The 19,106-nt window shown below is 44.9% G+C and overlaps 1 protein-coding gene across 23 annotated transcripts in view; it reads right to left on the minus strand.

Moving 5' to 3' along the window:
- The window catches only part of PTK2 (protein tyrosine kinase 2), a 267,646-nt gene that overhangs the window by 94,393 nt on the left and 154,147 nt on the right, over positions 1 to 19,106 (minus strand). For 19 of the 23 annotated variants that reach the window (XM_077847404.1, XM_077847401.1, XM_077847398.1 and 16 more), the window contains 5 exons: positions 18,985 to 19,062; positions 11,591 to 11,698; positions 9,894 to 10,011; positions 3,681 to 3,711; positions 749 to 801 (listed from right to left, as the gene is read on the minus strand). In XM_077847404.1, the coding sequence (XP_077703530.1) occupies positions 749 to 801; positions 3,681 to 3,711; positions 9,894 to 10,011; positions 11,591 to 11,698; positions 18,985 to 19,062 (388 nt within the window). Of the gene's footprint in view, positions 1 to 121; positions 161 to 748; positions 802 to 3,680; positions 3,712 to 9,893; positions 10,012 to 11,590; positions 11,699 to 11,910; positions 11,930 to 12,880; positions 13,038 to 18,984; positions 19,063 to 19,106 lie in introns of those variants that run through there. The other 4 variants (XM_077847391.1, XM_077847389.1, XM_077847409.1 and 1 more) reach the window with 3 other exon arrangements.

Below are 19,106 nucleotides of genomic sequence, written 5' to 3' on the forward strand. Positions count from 1 at the left end.
CAGACTGATGCACATGTATGCATGTGTGTATATGAATGTGCACATGCATGCATATGTGTGTGGTATGCGTTCACACGTGCACACACATGCATATCTGTGTGTACATGTAAAAGACACCAACCTTGGGGCCACAGAAGATGCTTCCCGTTCCCATTTTCCTCTATTTCCCACATTTTAAATGGGGGGAAAAAAGGCACATAGTTTTTGAAAACATACCAAGGAAAGCACACTGTACTCATGACACCAGAGAAAAAAAATAGTTACCATACTGCTTGTGCCAGTATCTTAACTGTTATCTCTTTAAAAAAGTAATATTTGAACACCACTTGATATTGTGAAAGACAAAAACCATTTAAAAACATTTTGCATTTCCTGAACTCAATACATACACAAAGTATATACTGTTAATGTTCTAAATTACAAAGATAAATTATAATGGCAAGTTCAAAAGTAAAAATGTTCACTCTAAATATGATCAACATGACATTAAAACTGAAAAATAACTTGGAATTCCATACAGTCTTGGAAGTAATCTGGTATTATACATGTCTCATCTACAAATCTGTGAGCCATATTTAAACCTATTTAATGATGTTAAAACTATGGAGCTTTGGGTAGTCAGACTGCTTGGCTTCCTAAGCTGTTCTAGAGAGAGCAATCACAAGTAAGAGCCCACTCCTTCTACAGCACTGTGAACATTTCTGCCTGGCAGCCCACTGTCCGGGGCTTTCCAGGTGGAGCCTCTCACCTGACACGGAGACCGCGTGTGTCCGCACGCCTTGCTTCTCGCTGTTGGCCAGCCTGAAACAGACATGAGCAAAGCTGTGAGCGCTGTGCTTACAAACAGGAAGTGCCTATAGTTAGGACCATGCCATTTCCCACGGAGACCACACACTTTAGAGGATGATTTTTAAAATATTAAACTTTACAACCTGAGGCACTTAAAATAATCAGACTGCTTTCCTGTATTAACAGTGGGAATGAAGACTGGCAAGTGAAGGACCTCTGAGCTGCTCTGAGAGCCACTCGTGACAGGAGCTTTGGCCCTAAAGTACCACCCACCACTCAGTGGGTATGTGGGTCAGACTGAATTTTACATTTCAATGCTATACAGCAAGGGATTGCTCTAAACATATAAGGCAGAGGGAAAAGAACCACCTGGAACTGAAACTTCCACTCTGAAACAAAATTTGAAAAACTGGAGTATAACTGATCCTTCTTAAATTTAGAGCATTTGAAAAAGCAGGCAGGACATTAATACCTATTTTTATTATTTACAGACTGAAAAAAAAAATGTAAGCCTAATGATCTGATTACTTGTTTCACTAAATAGCTCAATAAGGGTCGCCTGGGTGGCTCAGTGGTTGAGCATCTGCCTTCGGCTCAGGTAGTGATCCCAGGGTCCTGGGATTGAGTCCTACATGGGGCTCCCCAAAGGGAGCCTGCTTCTCCCTCTGCCTATAACTCTGCCTCTCTCTGTGCGTCCCTCATGAATAAATACATAAAATCTGAAAAAAACAAAACAAAACAAAAAAAACAAACAACCCACCCACTGGCTCAACAACAGGTGTGTTTTACATATTTACCTACACAGAATTTTCGCCAAAAGTCTGACATTTAAAAAATACCATGATGGTTCAGTTTTAAATTTTTGGAAAGCACAAAACAGAGAGAAAGGAAAGGAACCCCAGACTCTTTAGAGTCCAAAGGGACTTTGATGTTTTTATTTTATTTTATTTTATTTTATTTTATTTTATTTTATTTTATTTTATTTTTTTGACTTTGATGTTTTTATAGAAGAAAACTTCTCCCAGATACGTAAGCATGTGCTCTAGAAGTACTGAACAGAAGATGGATCTAGTACACAGAACAGACACCAGGAAATACGAGAACTGAAGAGTAGATTCCTCTTGAGAACAGGGAAGATTCAGTATGCAGCTGTGCACCCTCTATGATCAGTGATCACAGCATAAAGCCATGGGACCGAGTTCCTCTTGCTGAGTTCTCTACATTATCTGAGATCTCTGAAGTTGAACCAGAGCTGCAGTGTGACAAATCCGTTTTGCCGTTTTCTCCTCCACCGCAGCTACGTGACTCCCGACAACTCTCTGCAGCACATGCAGTGGGAAGACGGCGTGCAGGCTCCCGACAGCAGGTCGGACTGTTTGCGTCCAAGTCATGCTGCCCACACGGTGGGCTCTTCCTCTCCCACGCCGCGTCTCCGGGTGCTGCTGCAGATCACCACTGCGTGGATCTCACCACTCTCCAATCAATAGCAGCCACAGTGTCTGCTGCTCTATGATTTGTGGCAATGCCACTCTTTTAAAGTTTGTTTTTTATTCACTGTTTCTAGCATGTTACCTTTTCTACCCTACTACCTTCCTCATCTACTTTTATATCTGTGTTTATGATTCTGCATATTTCAATCTTCAAAGTCATCGCTTATGGACTTTCTACAGTTACAGATATTCTAGGCATTAGCTCCAGGCCTAATGTGGGACATTAATAAATATCTACTAAATATTATTGAGTTTGTAAAACACACTGCCTGAAAGCTGAAAGAAAGTTGCTTTCACCCATCCCTCCACTCACCTGCACAGCTACTGTGCACCTCCCACATGCCAGATAGACCGCAGGCCAGGTCTATAATGCCACATGGAACCTGGCCATCCACGAGGCCATGGGGGTGTGGATCAACAAAGAGGCAGTTTTTAAAAGTGTGATAAGTACTCCGGCAAGGAAAAAGTATTATGGGGAAGCACACGGAGCTGCTCTCCAGGACTAGCAGAGCATGGAAGTTTTCTAGAGAAAGTGATGCAGAATGAGCCTAGAAAGATGAGCAGGGGCTAAGCGAGGTCAAGGAGGCTGGGGGAAGGGTGGGGCCTGTGAAGGAACAGCATTTACAATGGCCTAGAGGTGAAAAAAGGACAGTTTACTCCAGTAACTAAAAGAAGTTCAGAAGTTCAACAAAGCTGAAGATAAATGCGAGTTGTGATTAAGCAAGCCTGGAGGGGTTTGCAGGGGTCAGTGGCTGGGGTCAGGCCCGCCGGCCCACTGATGCTGGCATTTACATGCAGAGCAGCAGAAATGCCTGCAGGTGCCAGGAGACTCTGTTCCAACCTGGAAGCACTCAGCACTCAGATGTGATGCTTAGTTACCGACATGTCTACATCTCTGAATTTTAACTTTCATTAGATCCCCAGGCCTTAGCACATTGGCTGACAACAGAGCAGTTATTAAGTTTTTCTGGCATCACTGTTCAATTCTTTTTAATCATATAGATCAACACATATACTATGAAATTCATGACATAATTTAAAAAATGAACATAAATAACTTATGTTTACTTTTCTCACTTATAAAATGGCCAGAATGGCACCACTTCTCAGGTTCTTATAAAGGTGAGTGCTGACTATAAACTACCAATAGGTCTCCCTGGTGCTATCACTAGGACAGTCTTCCAGCTGCCCACCTTAAACTTTTGGTTAAAACTAAATATGTAACATGATTTACAATTGATTTGACTTCTTTTTGGAAATACTTATTTTCTACTTCCCTAGTTGTGTACACAGAAATTTGATTATTCAGGCAAATGGAAAAGAAAGCATGATGATTTCCTTACAGTTTCTAACACTGTAACAAAATGCACAAAGTAACAAAATGCACAAAGTAGCACTTACTTTGGTATCGATGGCAAAGCCCGTTCACCTTCTGGAGAAAAAGAGAGAGAGAGAGAGATGAGGTCCCTATTTCTTTTGAAAAGGTTATGTGTAGAAATCAGAGAACGAGGGTAAGTCTGAGTCCAGATTTCAGCAATAACCCTTTAATAAGGAGGTCATCACACTGTGTATCTTAGGCTTTCACGGTTCAGTTTCAGTATTTACAACCCACATGAACTGACAGGGGGTGTGCGTTGTTTTAAAGGTACTGCCCAATCACAACAAAGCCCCAAGGTGACAAACTAGTGAAAGACATCTCTCCCAGGAGACTCTGAAAGATGAAGGATCTCTTATGGTCAAAGTCAACATTCCTTTAAACCAAAGGACCGGACATTTTGTACTTTGATAAAAACGCTCACTCGTGACATCAAAGCTTGTCCAAGAAACACCAATACAAGAAAACCAAGTCCTTGGGATGTGTGGAAGCAGAGGGATCGATGCAGCAGAGCAGCCGAGGGGTCACCTCCCACTCGGACGGCGATGGGCTCGTCGCTCGGGGCACTGGCTCCTGTTGGTCTCATCATAGCAAAGTGTAGGACTTGGTTTGGTGGGTGGGTGGGGGAGACGCACTGTCCCCACCTCCTTCTGAGAAGTAGCTTCGAAGGAAGCTCAGAGCCCCCAGGTCAATGTCTTTCATCTGTCTAAATCTAACAGGCCCCTAATGATCCTCTCTTCTAATCCATCCCTGAGCTAAAAGTCAGTACCAGGATAATCTCCCCCCAGTACAAACTCATCAAGTCATTCCCTTGCTTAAAATTGTAGTGTCGCTCATCGGCTTTTTTTCTTTTTTTTTAAGATTTTATTTTTAAGTAATCTCTATACCCAATGTGGGGCTCGAATTCACAACTCTGAGATCAAGAGTCAATGACTTTTGAGATGAAATTTAAGCACATCTGCTTAACCCACAGAGCACTGTTGCATTCCTGCAGGCACACAACCCCACCCCATCTCCCACTTCGGGGTGTTTGCCCACCCATCACCCATCTCTCTGCTGCCTTCCCAGGCAGCCCACTGGTGTCACCCACTGCAGTCACAATTGTTGTCTAGAATCCTGCTCCTTGCACTTGCCCTAGAACTCAGCCCCAAGAGCTCCCTGCTCCCAGAAGTTACCTGTGTCCTGTCTCCCCAGTCTCATTCTCTACTGTTCCCTGGTCCTATGTGGCTGCACATCATATTTTCCTGAACACATCATGCTGCCTTCACACATTTCAACCCTTGAAAGATGCTCTTCCTTCTGGTAGAAGCACCATTCCTCAATTTCTCAAAGCTCAATTTGGTGCGGGATGGGCTAGATGGGGGATGGGGACCTGGGGGGGGGGGGGACTTGTGATGAGTACTGGGTATTGTATAGAAGTGATGACTCACTGAATTCTACTCTAGAAACCAACACTGCATTGTATGTTTACTACCTAAAACTTAAAAATAAGTAAATAAATGACATATTCTTTAAAAACCAAAGCTCCATCCAAGCACAATTTGAACTCTAAGGAGCCCTTCCTGTGGCAGCCCAGGTGGCTCTGGTTGGCCCTGCTGTGCTTCTGCCTCATTACAGGGCACTTCCATGTATCAGACTCGTGGAGGTTAGACTTAACCTGCACACAGGTGTCTCTAACACTCAGCAGGGTCCCCTGCGCTCAGAAAGTTCACAGACCACCACTTGGTAAATGAAGAACTGAATCAGCCTTGGACCCCACATGAGTGATTCTGAACAACTGTTTATTGACCTATAAACAGAAATCAGACTGCCTGATTTGCAGGGACAGTGGCAAGGCGTGAGTAACACAGAATAGATACAACTACTGGGTAATGCCCAATGCACTACAGCAATTCCTCTCTTTTAGACATCCAAATTTCAAGCAAAATAAGCCAAGCTATACCCAAACGTGGAGTTACTAGAAAATCCTATCATTAGTTGACCACCCATGAATGCTAGGTCCACATCTTGCCCACACCCACCACCGTCAGTTAATAACGGCCTTTAAGTGACACACTAGTGTGGCCACTAGCTGTCTGCACTCTTTGTGGCAATGTCTGCTTCCTTGGAGAGAAAGAGCTCAGTTAATAAACACTTGGCTAAGAGCCTTCCCAGCAGCTGGGCAGGAGCCGAAGGTTGTAAAAGAACTAACAACTGAAGGATCTTAGGAGAGTACATTTTCAGGAAGCAAGAGAGTTACAGATCGCTGAGTAAAATGGCAACACACAGTCAGCAGCAGAGTTATAAAAACTCAGTACTCACCAACTGAAAGGCCCGATTCTAGGTATTAATTCTTAACATTCCTTTAAAGGTATAAGCCAAATGCCTACCATACAACTTCTTGTACCATTCCCACAGTAGGTATCTTATTTCTGGAATAAATCCCTTTGTATTAACCTACATCTGACTTTTAACTTCTGGATAAAAGTTTTAATCTGTTTTTCAAATTAAACAATGCAGATTCCTTGCAACAAATCTAAGTCCTAAAAGTACATAACGTGGAAAGGAAGTGGAAAAGCCGAAGGCTCCCCTCTGCTTCAGACACATCTCCACCTCCCCAGGAGTACTCCCTGTCCACGGTGGTCTCTTAGTTGCCCACATTTCCACACTCCTTTTACATGTGCGAACACACACACACAGGTTTAGCTACATATATATGTATGTACACACATGTAGGCTTTCAGCACAAAAGAGCGCCCCCTCATGGTTTTCCACAGCCGTGGAGTACTCCCTCAGGGTTGCATGCTCCCTCACTAGTGATTACTTCCCACTGTGTGGACGCCTAGTCTGGTCCTGGTTTGGAGCTCTTACAAATAGTGCAGAGTGAACATCCTGTGTCTGTCTGGTTCTTCAGGAGGATTTCTAGGAGGGGGGACAACAGGCAGGGCACCACCGCTCTGCTGGCCTCCGACAACTTACACAGACACCAACAAAGTGTGAGAGCCTATCTTCCAAGCCCTTCCAAGAAAGGAAGGAAAGATCACTCCACCTAACTCAGACCACAAAATGCTACCTATCATTGCTGGCGGCCAATGCTTGCGGGACATTTGCACGTCTGCTCTTCTGTAGGGAGCCTATTTTCATACTGGCTTGTCTTAACGAGCTAGAAGAACATGTGAGAAAAAAGAATTTTAATTCTTTGTTGTCTGTATCCCTCCTGTACCTCAGCTTTAAAAAATGTTTCTTTACTGAAAGAAGTGCTTTCTCATTTACATAACCAAATCTGTCATTTCTGTTCTTTGTACGCTGTGGGTCATGATGTCTTAGAAGCATGTACCCCCTCCCTCATAGGCACAGGCTTATCATCATACTGCATACAGGAAATCTCCTGAGGAATGAGAAATTATGACCCTATACTAATTTGCATAATTCTTTCCTCTGAGAAAAATTTTGCTAAAATTGAAAATCTGCCACTGAGCTTGTGGGTAAGGCATAGGTAAGCTGAGGCCCCACAGAAAGCTCCAAGGCCACTCAGCAACTCTGGTGGAACTCAGTTCAAGACATCTTGCTTGTGGCTATTTATTATTTAAATTCAATTTGCCAACATACAGTATAACACCCAGTGCTCATCCCATCAAGTGCTCTCTTCAGTGCCCGTCACCCAGCTACCCCATCCCCCACTCACCTCCCTTGCTTACGGCTCTATGTTTTCCATCTCAGGAAATACCACCTTTAAAAGCACTTTATAAATGCAAAGTTACTGTTATAGATCACAGATCTAATAAGGTGTGTGTGAGCATACTCACAGCTCACGTGGAGAACCTACAGATCACTTAGAACTGGTGCCTCTGGTACACATAAGAACACGTACATGCTGCTTACTGTTAAACAGTTTGTAATCTAGAGAAGACATATGGGTACATGTGTAACTGTTATTAAAAGCACAGTGCCAGGAAAATGGTGCACTGGATTATAGAAACGTGTTTTACATTTATTAGAAATTTCAAAAAAATCAAAATTAGGGATCCCTGGGTGGCGCAGCGGTTTGGCGCCTGCCTTTGGCCCAGGGCACGATCCTGGAGACCCGGGATCGAATCCCACATCGGGCTCCCGGTGCATGGAGCCTGCTTCTCCCTCTGCCTGTGTCTCTGCCTCTCTCTCTCTCTCTGTGACTATCATAAATAAATGAAAATTAAAAAAAAAATCTAAAAAATCGAAATTAAACATAATCCATTAAAAATATTTGATTTAAAGTAATATTTCCATTAGGCAATTTATCCTAACTTTAGGTATCTATTACAAAATAGCTGTGTAATAAAAGAATATGCTGCAACTGAGAATAAGGTAAGTAAATTATCCACTCTGGGATCTCATTCTGTAAAGACAACAAAAAATTGCTGAGAGCCAGCACCCTACTAGGATTTTATGAGAAGCATTTTCACTTGTGCTCTTGTCATATGCATGAGAACGTAATGCATCTCAGTTCACAAGATGTGATATCAAAATGTTTATCCCTAAGGAGAAAAAAAAAGCCAATTAAAAGCCAACACAGGAAGGTGTTTAAGTTTTGAAAGTGAAACGGCGGCTTATTTAATGCTTAATGTCTGGATGCTATTTCTTTTGTGTGTACAAACTGATAAACATTTGGTAAACTAGGATAAAGTTTTTAAAATAATTTACTAAAAAGGAGACGGGCAATATGTAACATTGAACACTTTGACAAAACAGTCTTGAGAGAAAGAAACTTTCCCAAAGCATTTAAATCATATTTGCAAGGTGAATATGAAAAATCAAGAGTTTACATCTGTACCAGTTTTACTGAGAGTAGCCTTTAGAGCTTTCGAAAAGCAACTTCATTACTGTATTTCACAAAAAGAAAGCTACTATAAGTACAAATATACACTATATTTTAGAATAAAAATGAACAGGTTTCACTGGTGTGATCATGGTGTTAAAAAGAGGTGTCCTAGATTAGGCATATCCTAGAATCCACACTTACTGGCCTCTGGCTGTGGCTTCAGCTACTGTTTTCAGAGCACATCATGATCCTAACTTTTAAACAAAGGTTCCAATGTTCCCTCTGCTTCACAGTGCACCCCCCTTCCAACTGCTCCCTCCAACCACTCTGTCAACACAAGACACTCGGCTGCTGGGCAGGCTGGGCTTTCTGCTGCATGTCTACCAGGAGTCCGGTACTTCATCATCTGCTCTCCTATCTCCTCTTCAGACAGCTTGCCTGGCCACATAGCACTCAGCCTCTCAGGACCACTTCTCTGTTATCGTCCTGGTTACGGAGGGGAGCGCTACAAGGGATCCTATGTCTACCAGCCACAGAGCTGGCTGCTTTGTGGGCACCACTATGAACCCACTCACCGTGTTTTCTACAGACAAGGACAAAGTCAAACTTCACGTAGTATGTCAGGATCACAGGTCAGCTAGCAGCAGCAATGGGAACAATGCTAACATTTGTGGCCTCTGTATATGCCAGACACAGTTCTAAGCCTTCTATGTATATGAAGTCATTTATCCTCCCTAAACCATAAAAGATAGGTGCCACTGAGTGTTATAGCTAGAGAACCGAGGCACAGAAAGGTCAAGCAATTTACAGATGGCAGCACCGGGCACTTGTGATTTCAATACACAAATGGATAAAATTTCTAAAGCCCAGATTTTTCCTGCTACCACTATGCTGTTATCTTGCTGGGAACATTCTGTTTGATTATTTCAGAAATCTAAATCTTCTGAAACCACCCTTCTTACGGACTTGCAAGAACCCACAACACTTCCAAAGTGATATACCCTTGTTTCTAGGACAATTATTCACTCTAATCACTGATTTTACATCATGACTTAGAACTAATTTTGTTCTTTACACTAAGATTTTGAGATCTATCAGAAAAAACAGGAAAGATACTTTATTTAATAAGAATTACAAAGGATACCTAAAGAAAAAAAAAACCCAACCCAGAACATAATCTGAAAATTTTATTTACAAACACCGACAGTTGCCTAGAAAGTACCCCAGTGTGTTGCTCGAACCCAGCACCTGAACACCAACACTGTTTCCCTGAAGCTCTTCTATTCAAACCTGGCTCAGAGGCTGTACATCACCCCACTTCCCCAGAAAACCAACCACAGACATAGTGGCCCGAATTACTCGGTTGGTCTTCAGAGTCACCTAAAAGAAGGAACAGAGGCTGTTGGAGTGAGCTTGCTTAACAGCTCCCAGTGGGACTGCTCAAGCAGAAGCAGGACCTCACCTTTCTGGGGTCTGATGATAAAAGACTGCGTGGCCCCGTTCACCAGCCGGCAGTACCCATCTATCAAGTCAGCCATATTCTCGGCGATGGTTAGGGATGGCGCTGTCACTGTCAGAGGCTAAAAGGGGAAAAGACCAAGAGAGAGGCGTTATTGTTCTCTGCAATCATCAAAGGGGCAGCTGCGCTATGACATCAGATCTCTAGATACCCTTGGAAACAGAGAAGAGTGACAGCGACACAGATTTGTCATAAGGTTGGTGTGAAAAAGGAAGTCTGATATTTAAGGACGTTATTCCTAGAATATGTGACAGAAGGCGACCCAGACAAAAACAGAAAAATCACTTAAACTGAGATTCACTTTCTAGAACTAAAGGAGGTAAAAAAAATATTTCCCTCCAGAATGTCTGGCCCCTCTGGCACATCTAATTAAGGGAAGAATTTAGAGAATCGGTGTATTTCAAGTATGGCTTACTTTAGAAACTAAACATGGAGTAAATTTTTATCAATTATCCATCATAATTTTTCTAACGTTAAAGAAAATTACTAAAATGTCACTGTTTTTAACATGCACAGGATATTCGGCCTATGAGGTCAGAAATCACTCTTTTCGCTATCAAACCTGTAATTTTGATAAACTTACTAAAGATTTATCATCAAAGATTATCTGGGAGATGATCAGAGCTGTATTTTCCTTCCAGACACAGGGCTGTCCTGAGTATTCCTCACCTCCTCCTCCACAAACAACACACCTTCCCTGCACTCAGCTACCTGTTATGGGTGTCTGTGTGTGTGTGTGTGTGTGTGTGCGTGCGCGCACATGTGGAGGAGTCTGAAAATGGTGGGGCTGAACAAGAATATTACAGAGATACTGTCAGGAAATTTTAATTGGCAATAAAGTCTCCAAATTTTAGGGTTTCATTTATTCACCTCCAAGAATCAAATGCAGTTCCTAAAGCCTCAGAAATGCCACCACTTCCAAGGCAGAAAGAACAAGTGAGGAGCGTGGCAGATAAATCCATCTGAGAAAAGGCTGCTGCCACCAAAGAGCCCTGTATGAATCTCGGAACAGATGACAGAGGTCTGAAAACATGCTGTGTGCCACAACCATGACCACTCGTGCCAAGTTGTTCGGATTCCTCAACACGTGAGTATTCTTTGCCTGTCTTTTAGAGGGCCACCTGATGCAGTATTTGCCAAATGACACCCTGTCTGGACTGTGCCATGCTACGTAAGGTTTAAAAACATGGGCTCTGGGACCCACCCCATCTCTGCCACTTGTACTTGGCTTCCTCAGCTGTACAACGGGAACAAAGTATCTCAAAGAACTGCTTTCCCTGGGTTCAGAGAACTGTGTAGCTCTTGGCGCCTGTGCTAAGCGTCAGGAGAGCAGAAGCCCCGCGGCGATGGCCCTGTTGCCAGCACGGTGACCCAGCCCAGAGACTGCCATGTACAGCAGTCTGGGACATGATGCCACTTACTGAAGGTACCTGTGTATTTACATAATCCTAAGAAGCTGATGTTCTTGGTAGTTCACAAGAATCTTCAACCATCTTGACAATAATGCTCCTGAATGACTTTTCCACCTGTCGCCTGCTCCACTCTTGGGGGCACACATTCATTACTGCTTCAAACAGAACACCCACCATGTAATAAGAGAAAACTGGGATTCTGACAACCTATGAAAAGCGCATTCTTACCTCGGGGGCGCCGGCGATCTTCAACTGTAGCATTCCTTTCCTGTCCTTGTCTTCGCTGTTTGAATACTGAATGGTCTGCACCTGATTGAAGTCAGCCAGGTGTGTGGGCTGCAGAGGGAAAAGGCAACCACTTTGGACCCCAGAAGAAGACTCCTGCCAGGTACTCTCTGACATTCCCGCAGTGCCCACCCCAACCCACTCTCCTGAGGACTTCCCCCCAATGACTGCGTCTGGGGAGAGGCTGCTCGTCCATGCAGCCCCTGGTGGGGTTTCCTTCTCCTCTGGAGTGGTCCTGGAACCGCCAGGAACTGTCTACTCACTTCGAGGTCAGGGACATGCCTGCTTTGTGCTCCTGATGGCCAACCAGGAGCACGCCACCTGTCAGAGCTGGACCAGTGAATCACTGGCACCAGGGAAGGAAAGAAGTAGAAGAAAGTCCCTGACTTGACTCATTCACTGGCCTCGGGGGGTGGGGGGAACTGCGTGGAAACCTGCTCCCACTCCCACAGAGAGGGGGACCTGGGAGCATTCCCAGTGCTCCCTAAATTAGAGGCAAGTCTGAGTGCACTGGCACCAGGGAGTTGGCAGGTGTCCAAAGGCCCCTTCCCAGGAAGATGAGCCAAGAGGGACTTCATTTTTCCAAGTAGAATAAACTCTTTTCTTCTTATGAAGACAAAAAAAAAAAAAAAAAGCCCATTTGTCCCTTATCCTTCTAGCATTTCATGACAACGATCACTTTGCTGTGCTGATTCCTCCACATTTATTCACAACAGTTACCCTGATTACAGCGTGGAGAGGACTGGCCTCTCCCACCAAATGCTCCATTCAGCCCAGAATCTGCCACCAGGACTGAGCTGGAATCGTTGTTCAGAAAGTGACTCATAGGAACACCTGGGGGGCTCAGCAGTTGAGCATCTGCCTTCAGCTCAGGTCATGATCCCAGGGTCCTGGGATCAGTCCTGCGTCAGGCTCCCTGCTCAGCCGAGTCTGCTTCTGCCTCTGCCCTCTGCCCCCGCCCTAGTTTGTGCACGCGTGGATGCTCTCTCTAATAAATAAATAAAATCTTAAAAAAAAAAAAAAAAAAGTGACTCATAGCCAGCTTCCCTTCCCATGAAAACCCCTTGACAGCTTTGCCCTCAAGCACAGGGGCCCTCCGTGAGGCACTGAGATGGGAAACAGGGACACCCTCTGCGTTCCTGTTCTGAGACCTCCAAGCAGCACACAGTAGCCCCATGCCCACTCTCCCCTCTCCACCTCTATGTCATCTGCCCCCATGGGGTTCCCTCCTACCTCTCTGGCTGTCTTCCGCAGTTTCCGTGGCTTCTCCCTCTACTCCATCTCTAAGTGATCAAGGGCCACAGGACTCTGTGCTGGGCCCCATCCTTGCCCTGAGCTCTGGTGGCCCAGCAAATACCACCCAGCCCCTGAACTGGGACACGTATCTAACCACCCACATAACACCCCCACATGAACGTCGGGGACAGCCTGTGAACAGCACAGTCACAGGATCCGCCCTCAACACCTGCTCCTCCCAGGCCTCCCCAGTGCAGCAACAAGCATTGCTGTTCAACCCTGTTCCTGAGCCAAAACACGGAGGCATTATCACCGGCCCCTGTTTCCCTCGCCCACACCCAGCCCAGCTCCACACCCGGAGTCTGTGTGTTTTCCTTCCACCTTCCCAGCTGTCACTCTAGTGCAATCGCCATTTGGTATCCTGCTTAGACCATCAACCCTGCAGCTGTTTCCCTTGATCTGTGCCTCCCTTAATCTCCCCCCGCTCCCCACTACCTGGAAGCCAGGGAGGTACCTGAAAGTGTAAGTCAGGTCTGACAGTCCCCTGTTAAACAGGTATGATGCCTGCAAAAGGAAGCAAACACCCACATGGTCCTCCCTCTGCCTGCCTCCTGGGCCTAATTTCTCATCATGAGCTCATCCTGACTGGATGCACTCTAGTCTTACAGGGGCAGAATCATGCTCCAGAGGGTTGTTTTGGGTGGCCAAAGAATGAGGAATTTAAATGGGGACCAGGGCTGTGAGATGCCACATAAAGCACAGGAAATTCCCTCACAATGAAAACTGTCCTGGGTACTGAAGAGCGTTCAACTGTCCTGGTGTTCATATTGGTGAAAAATCCTATTCTAGAACTCAAGTCTATTTTTTTTTAAGATTTTATTTATTTATTCATGAGAGACATGGAGAGAGAGGCTGAGACACAGGCAGAGGGAGAAGCAGGCTTCCTGCAGGGACCCCAATGCTGGACTCGATCCTAGGACCCCGGGGTCACAATCTGAGCCGAAGTCAGTCGCTCAACCACTGAGCCACCCAGTTGTCCTGAACCCAAGTCTATTTTAAAAAACAAAGTATGCTCTGCACTCAATTTTCCAGGAATGCAACTTATGGGTAATTTTGAGAATACTGACTTTGCTATTGTTGGATGCTGAGTTGCTCACCATTTTCAGAAACGACATTACAGGGGGCAATACTTGTTTGGTGTTTGAGCTGCTGACCCCGAGCCCACACATCTGTAACCGACGAGATGAGAGTCCTTCTAGCAGACCAGGAGTCAAATGTGATTAAGCTGCTGATGCATGAAGTGAGGGACATCTCAACTAGTCTCACTGAATGATTATATTAAAGTATTCCTATTATTGCCATCTGTTAATGAAAAAAGTTATTTCCAAAGCACAATGAGAAATTTAAGTCATGGAAATTATTGTGTTCCCTTTTTTAACCACACTGTGTTTCTGCCTCATTCTGACATGATCCCAAGGTCAGTCACATAGCTCCTTCCTCTTGTCACTTTCCTATACTACTTGCAAGGGGTTACTTCCGGTTGCCCTCTCTCAGATGAACATACAAAGTACTAAGCTCTGACTCGCCTGTAACGTCTGCCTGTCTCTGTGCTGTGCACTGACATACTGAGAGTTTATGAAATTTTATGTGCATGGCATATTCTGTGAGTTTGTTTCAAATTAGCAAAAGGCTCTTTAAAAGTATCTATTACACAGAAGACGAGGTTGGGAGGGGCCAACACTGACCCCATTCTAAACTGGACACCAGACACTCTCACACCACCCTACTGGGGCCCTCTCTCTGATCGGATTATTTCTGCTGCTTATCTTCTTTCTTACATCCACTCTCACAACTGGACTAAAAGCCCCCTGAGGGTGATCTAGTGGCAGGCACCCATCCTGTCCACCATCACCACAAGGAAGTAGGGCTGTCCCTGGGTGTGAGGGAGTGAACGAAGGCCTCTGAGAATTTACGAGGTGCTGGGCTCTATGTGCCAGGAACAAAGCAGTGGACAAGGAGGACATGAATCCAGACGTAAGCAATCACACAAGTATGTAGTTACAAATGTGATAAGGAACATGAGAAAGCCTCTGAGGGTATTGTCTAACGCCGTATCTATGTTGTTTGGGGCAGGGAAGGAGGAAATGGTGAGGCCGCAGAACCAGCCACGTGCTCGAGGGAGGATATTTTTCCGGAGAGAGAAATTACACATTTTTCTGTGCTCACGGAATGGCCCAGTATACTGGAAGCATTTGCTGTGCAGGAAAGAGGAGACGGGGGCCGCGCCACAGCCAGGGGTGGTCTTACCAGAAGCCTGCCTTCACTCACAGAGTCGGGGAGGGCGGCTGTGGCAGGCAGAAGGGGAGCAGGAGGGCCTTCCGGGCTCTATCTGACTGCCCCCGTGCTAGTTCCCTTCTACTTCACACAACCAGCAACTTTCACTTCAGAGGACAGAGATCCTCACAGCCTCCCAGAGAAAATAGACATTTTTTCCACAGAACATGAATAAAAAACTACCATATGCTTGGCTATAAAGGAGACTGGAACACAGTCACAACAATTAACACATAAAAAAACCTGTTCTCGGGATCCCTGGGTGGCGCAGCGGTTTGGCGCCTGCCTTTGGCCCAGGGCGCGATCCTGGAGACCCAAGATCGAATCCCACATCGGGCTCCCGGTGCATGGAGCCTGCTTCTCCCTCTGCCTGTGTCTCTGCCTCTCTCTCTCTCTCTGTGTGACTATCATAAATAAATAAAAATTAAAAAAAAACAAAAAACAAAAAACCTGTTCTCTGCTCATCAGCCAGTAGCATTAGAAATAACAGTGAGACCCAAACCCCCAGAGCTACTTTTACATCCTCCTAAATAATCCTATGATGAAAGAAACAAAACTTCAAGCTGTAAAGAAATGCAATGGGCTTTTGCACAGCAAACGATACAGTCAACAAAACTAAAAGACAACCTACAGAATGGGAGAAGATTTTTGCAAATGACATATCAGATAAAGGGCTAGTTTCCAAGATCTATAAAGAACTTATTTAACTCAACACCAAAGAAACCAACAATCCAATCATGAAATGGGCAAAAGACATGAAGAGAAATCTCACAGAGGAAGACATAGACATGGCCAACATGCATATGAGAAAATGCTCTGCATCACTTGCTATCAGGGAAATACAAATCAAAACCACAATGAGATACCACCTCACAACAGTGAGAATGGGGAAAATTAACAAGTCAGGAAACCACAAATGTTGGAGAGGATGCGGAGAAAGGGGAACCCTCTTACACTGTTGGTGGGAATGTGAACTGGCGCAGCCACTCTGGAAAACTGTGTGGAGGTTCCTCAAACAGTTAAAAATAGACCTGCCCTACGACCCAGCAATTGCACTGTTGGGGATTTACCCCAAAGATACAGATGCAATGAAACGCCGGGACACCTGCACCCCGATGTTTCTAGCAGCAATGTCCACAATAGCCAAACTGTGGAAGGAGCCTCGGTGTCCATCGAAAGATGAATGGATAAAGAAGATGTGGTTTATGTATACAATGGAATATTACTCAGCCATTAGAAATGACAAATACCCACCATTTGCTTCAACGTGGATGGAACTGGAGGGTATTATGCTGAGTGAAGTAAGTCAGTCGGAGAAGGACAAACATTATATGTTCTCATTCATGTGGGGAATATAAATAATAGTGAAAGGGAAGGGAGAAGAAATGTGTGGGAAATATCAGAAAGGGAGACAGAACATAAAGACTCCTAACTCTGGGAAACGAACTAGGGGTGGTAGAAGGGGAGGAGGGCGGGGGGTGGGAGTGATTGGGTGACGGGCACTGGGGGTTATTCTGTATGTTGGTAAATTGAACACCAATAAAAAAAAAAAAAAAAAAGAAATGCAATGGAAGGAGGACATCACCTACCAACACTGGTAAGACGTTAAAAGTTGTATGAGAAAACGGCCTCCAACGTAAACGAGCATAGGTTGTAAGGAAACACCCAAAGGGAACAGCAGGAGAAAGACTAAATCAAACGGGACTGGGAGAGGGGGTTGGCCGAGATCCGTATCGGCACTGAGGAACATGAACGGCCTGCCGTGACCCCGATTTCTGAGCTCGCCCACGAAGGGCCGCTACGACAGACAAGCCCTCCACACGTGTGCCAGGGCCGAACCCCGGAGACGCTCGGGGGCATGAGGACAGGTGCAGGACTGAGGTCATTGGAGAGATGATGGGAGAGACTGAGATATGGCTCCACGGTGACAAACTGGAGATGCGGAGAGGCAGAGGACATGCTGATGGAACACGAGTTATGAAAGGCGAGGAGAAGTGGACAGCCTGAGCAGCTGTGCCTCTGCGGGAGGGGCAGGAGGGGCAGGAAGGGTCTGGCAGGCCTGTCACTGAGACCCGGACTACCTTCCCTGAAAAACAGCCTATTCCCATTCTTGCTTCAAATATTCAGGATTTACATAAAATCATAAAAAGACCCCAATTTACCTGACGAAATTCATATAACTTTCAATATCCTTTAACGTCCTTATAAAGTTAACATTAAAAAGACAAGACTAGATTGTGCTCATTTCAACAGTACCTATACTAAAAAGAAAAGATAAGATTTTTGTGCTGTCTCACATCAAGTTGTATGGAGTCGACACAGAAAGAGACAACTGGACCCCTGTTACAGAATGGAAGACCCGGAGGTGCACATGACTTGATAAACCTCGCTGACACTGCTGGCTGCTCACCTGCAACAGGGCAGCAACAACAGTGATGACATAACAGTGATGACACCCAAACTTCTACGTGATTCCTTTGTGCAAGGCCATGATCTAATTCATCAAAGTATTTAATTCTCTTACCAACCCTGTTAGGTTCCAACTGAAATTATTATGGCCATTTTACCAATGAGGAAACACAAGCCAACTGTGGAGGGATGGACTCAAAGTTATGAGGCTAACAGGAGAGTGAGTCAAGATGGAAACTGCGGCCATGTCCTCCAGAGCCTGCCCCTCTTGACCACATTCTGAGGGCCCTACCTGTGACCTCACCTGAGGAATTTAGGTAGATTCCAGATGGGCTAAAGACTTACATGTAAAAAGGACAAAGAAAACGTTGAAAGAAAATACAGGAGACCACAAATCAAGCCTAAAGGCTGTGACTACAAAAATCTGAAGGCGTGAAAACAGATAATGTCACAGACTGTGCTGAAGAGGTCACACCACGGCTGCTCTTGCCACCAGTGGAGGAAAGCTCCAGCAGGGCATTCCTGCCAACACTTGGTATTACAGCTCTTTTTCATTTTAGCCATCACAGTAGATACATAATAGCACTTATCTGATGACTCCAAGGCTCAACACCTCCTCATTTACCTATAGACTATTTGGATATCCTTTTGGGTCATCTGCCCTTTACTTACTGATTTATTGCCAATCTATATCCTGGCTTAGGAACCTACTGTCAAATATATTAATGCAAACATCTGGCTTCTCTCTCTCTCTCTCTTTTTTTTTTAAAAGATTATTTATTTATTTATTCATGAGAGACACAGAGAGAGAGGCAGAGACACAGGCAGTGGGAGAAGCAGGCTCCCTGCAGGGAGCCCGATGCAGGGGCTCGATCCCAGGACCCCGGGATCACGCCCTAAGCCAAAGGCAGATGCTCAACCCCTGAGCCACCCAGGCGTCCCTGGCTTGTCTTTCTACTATCTTTGAAGAAAAGAAGTTTTTGATTTTGATGTACTCTATCAGAATTGTCTTGTAGAGTCAGCACTTTTTAAGTCTTGTTAAGGAATCTCTGCCTATCCAAAATTTATGAAGATATCCTCCTATATTTTCCTCTATGATTCTTATCATTTATCTTCCACGTGTAGATCAATACTCTATCTGGAATGGGTTTTGTCATAGTGTGTGTCAGGGTCAAAATTCCCTGCTTTTTCTCTGCGAATATCCAGCTGACTCTGCAGCACTAACTAAAGAGTTAATCAATGTCGCAGAACTCAGGACAGAGGCCCCTCTCAGGTCGGGGCTAGAGTCTGGGAAGGGACATGATTCACTTTGTCTACACTCAGGTCCCGCATGAGGGGTATTGCTAAAGCAGACTTACGTTGCAGCCTTTGTCTGTGAGGTAACTGATTCCTTCTTCTGGGCCGATTGCCAGTTCCACTGAAATAATCCAGCTTGACTTTTGAAGGTGAAACAGGTAATGACAAAGGTCCCAGAAGAAAA

This window comes from Canis aureus, chromosome 14, assembly GCF_053574225.1.
Source record: "Canis aureus isolate CA01 chromosome 14, VMU_Caureus_v.1.0, whole genome shotgun sequence".
Classification (NCBI taxonomy): domain Eukaryota; kingdom Metazoa; phylum Chordata; class Mammalia; order Carnivora; family Canidae; genus Canis; species Canis aureus.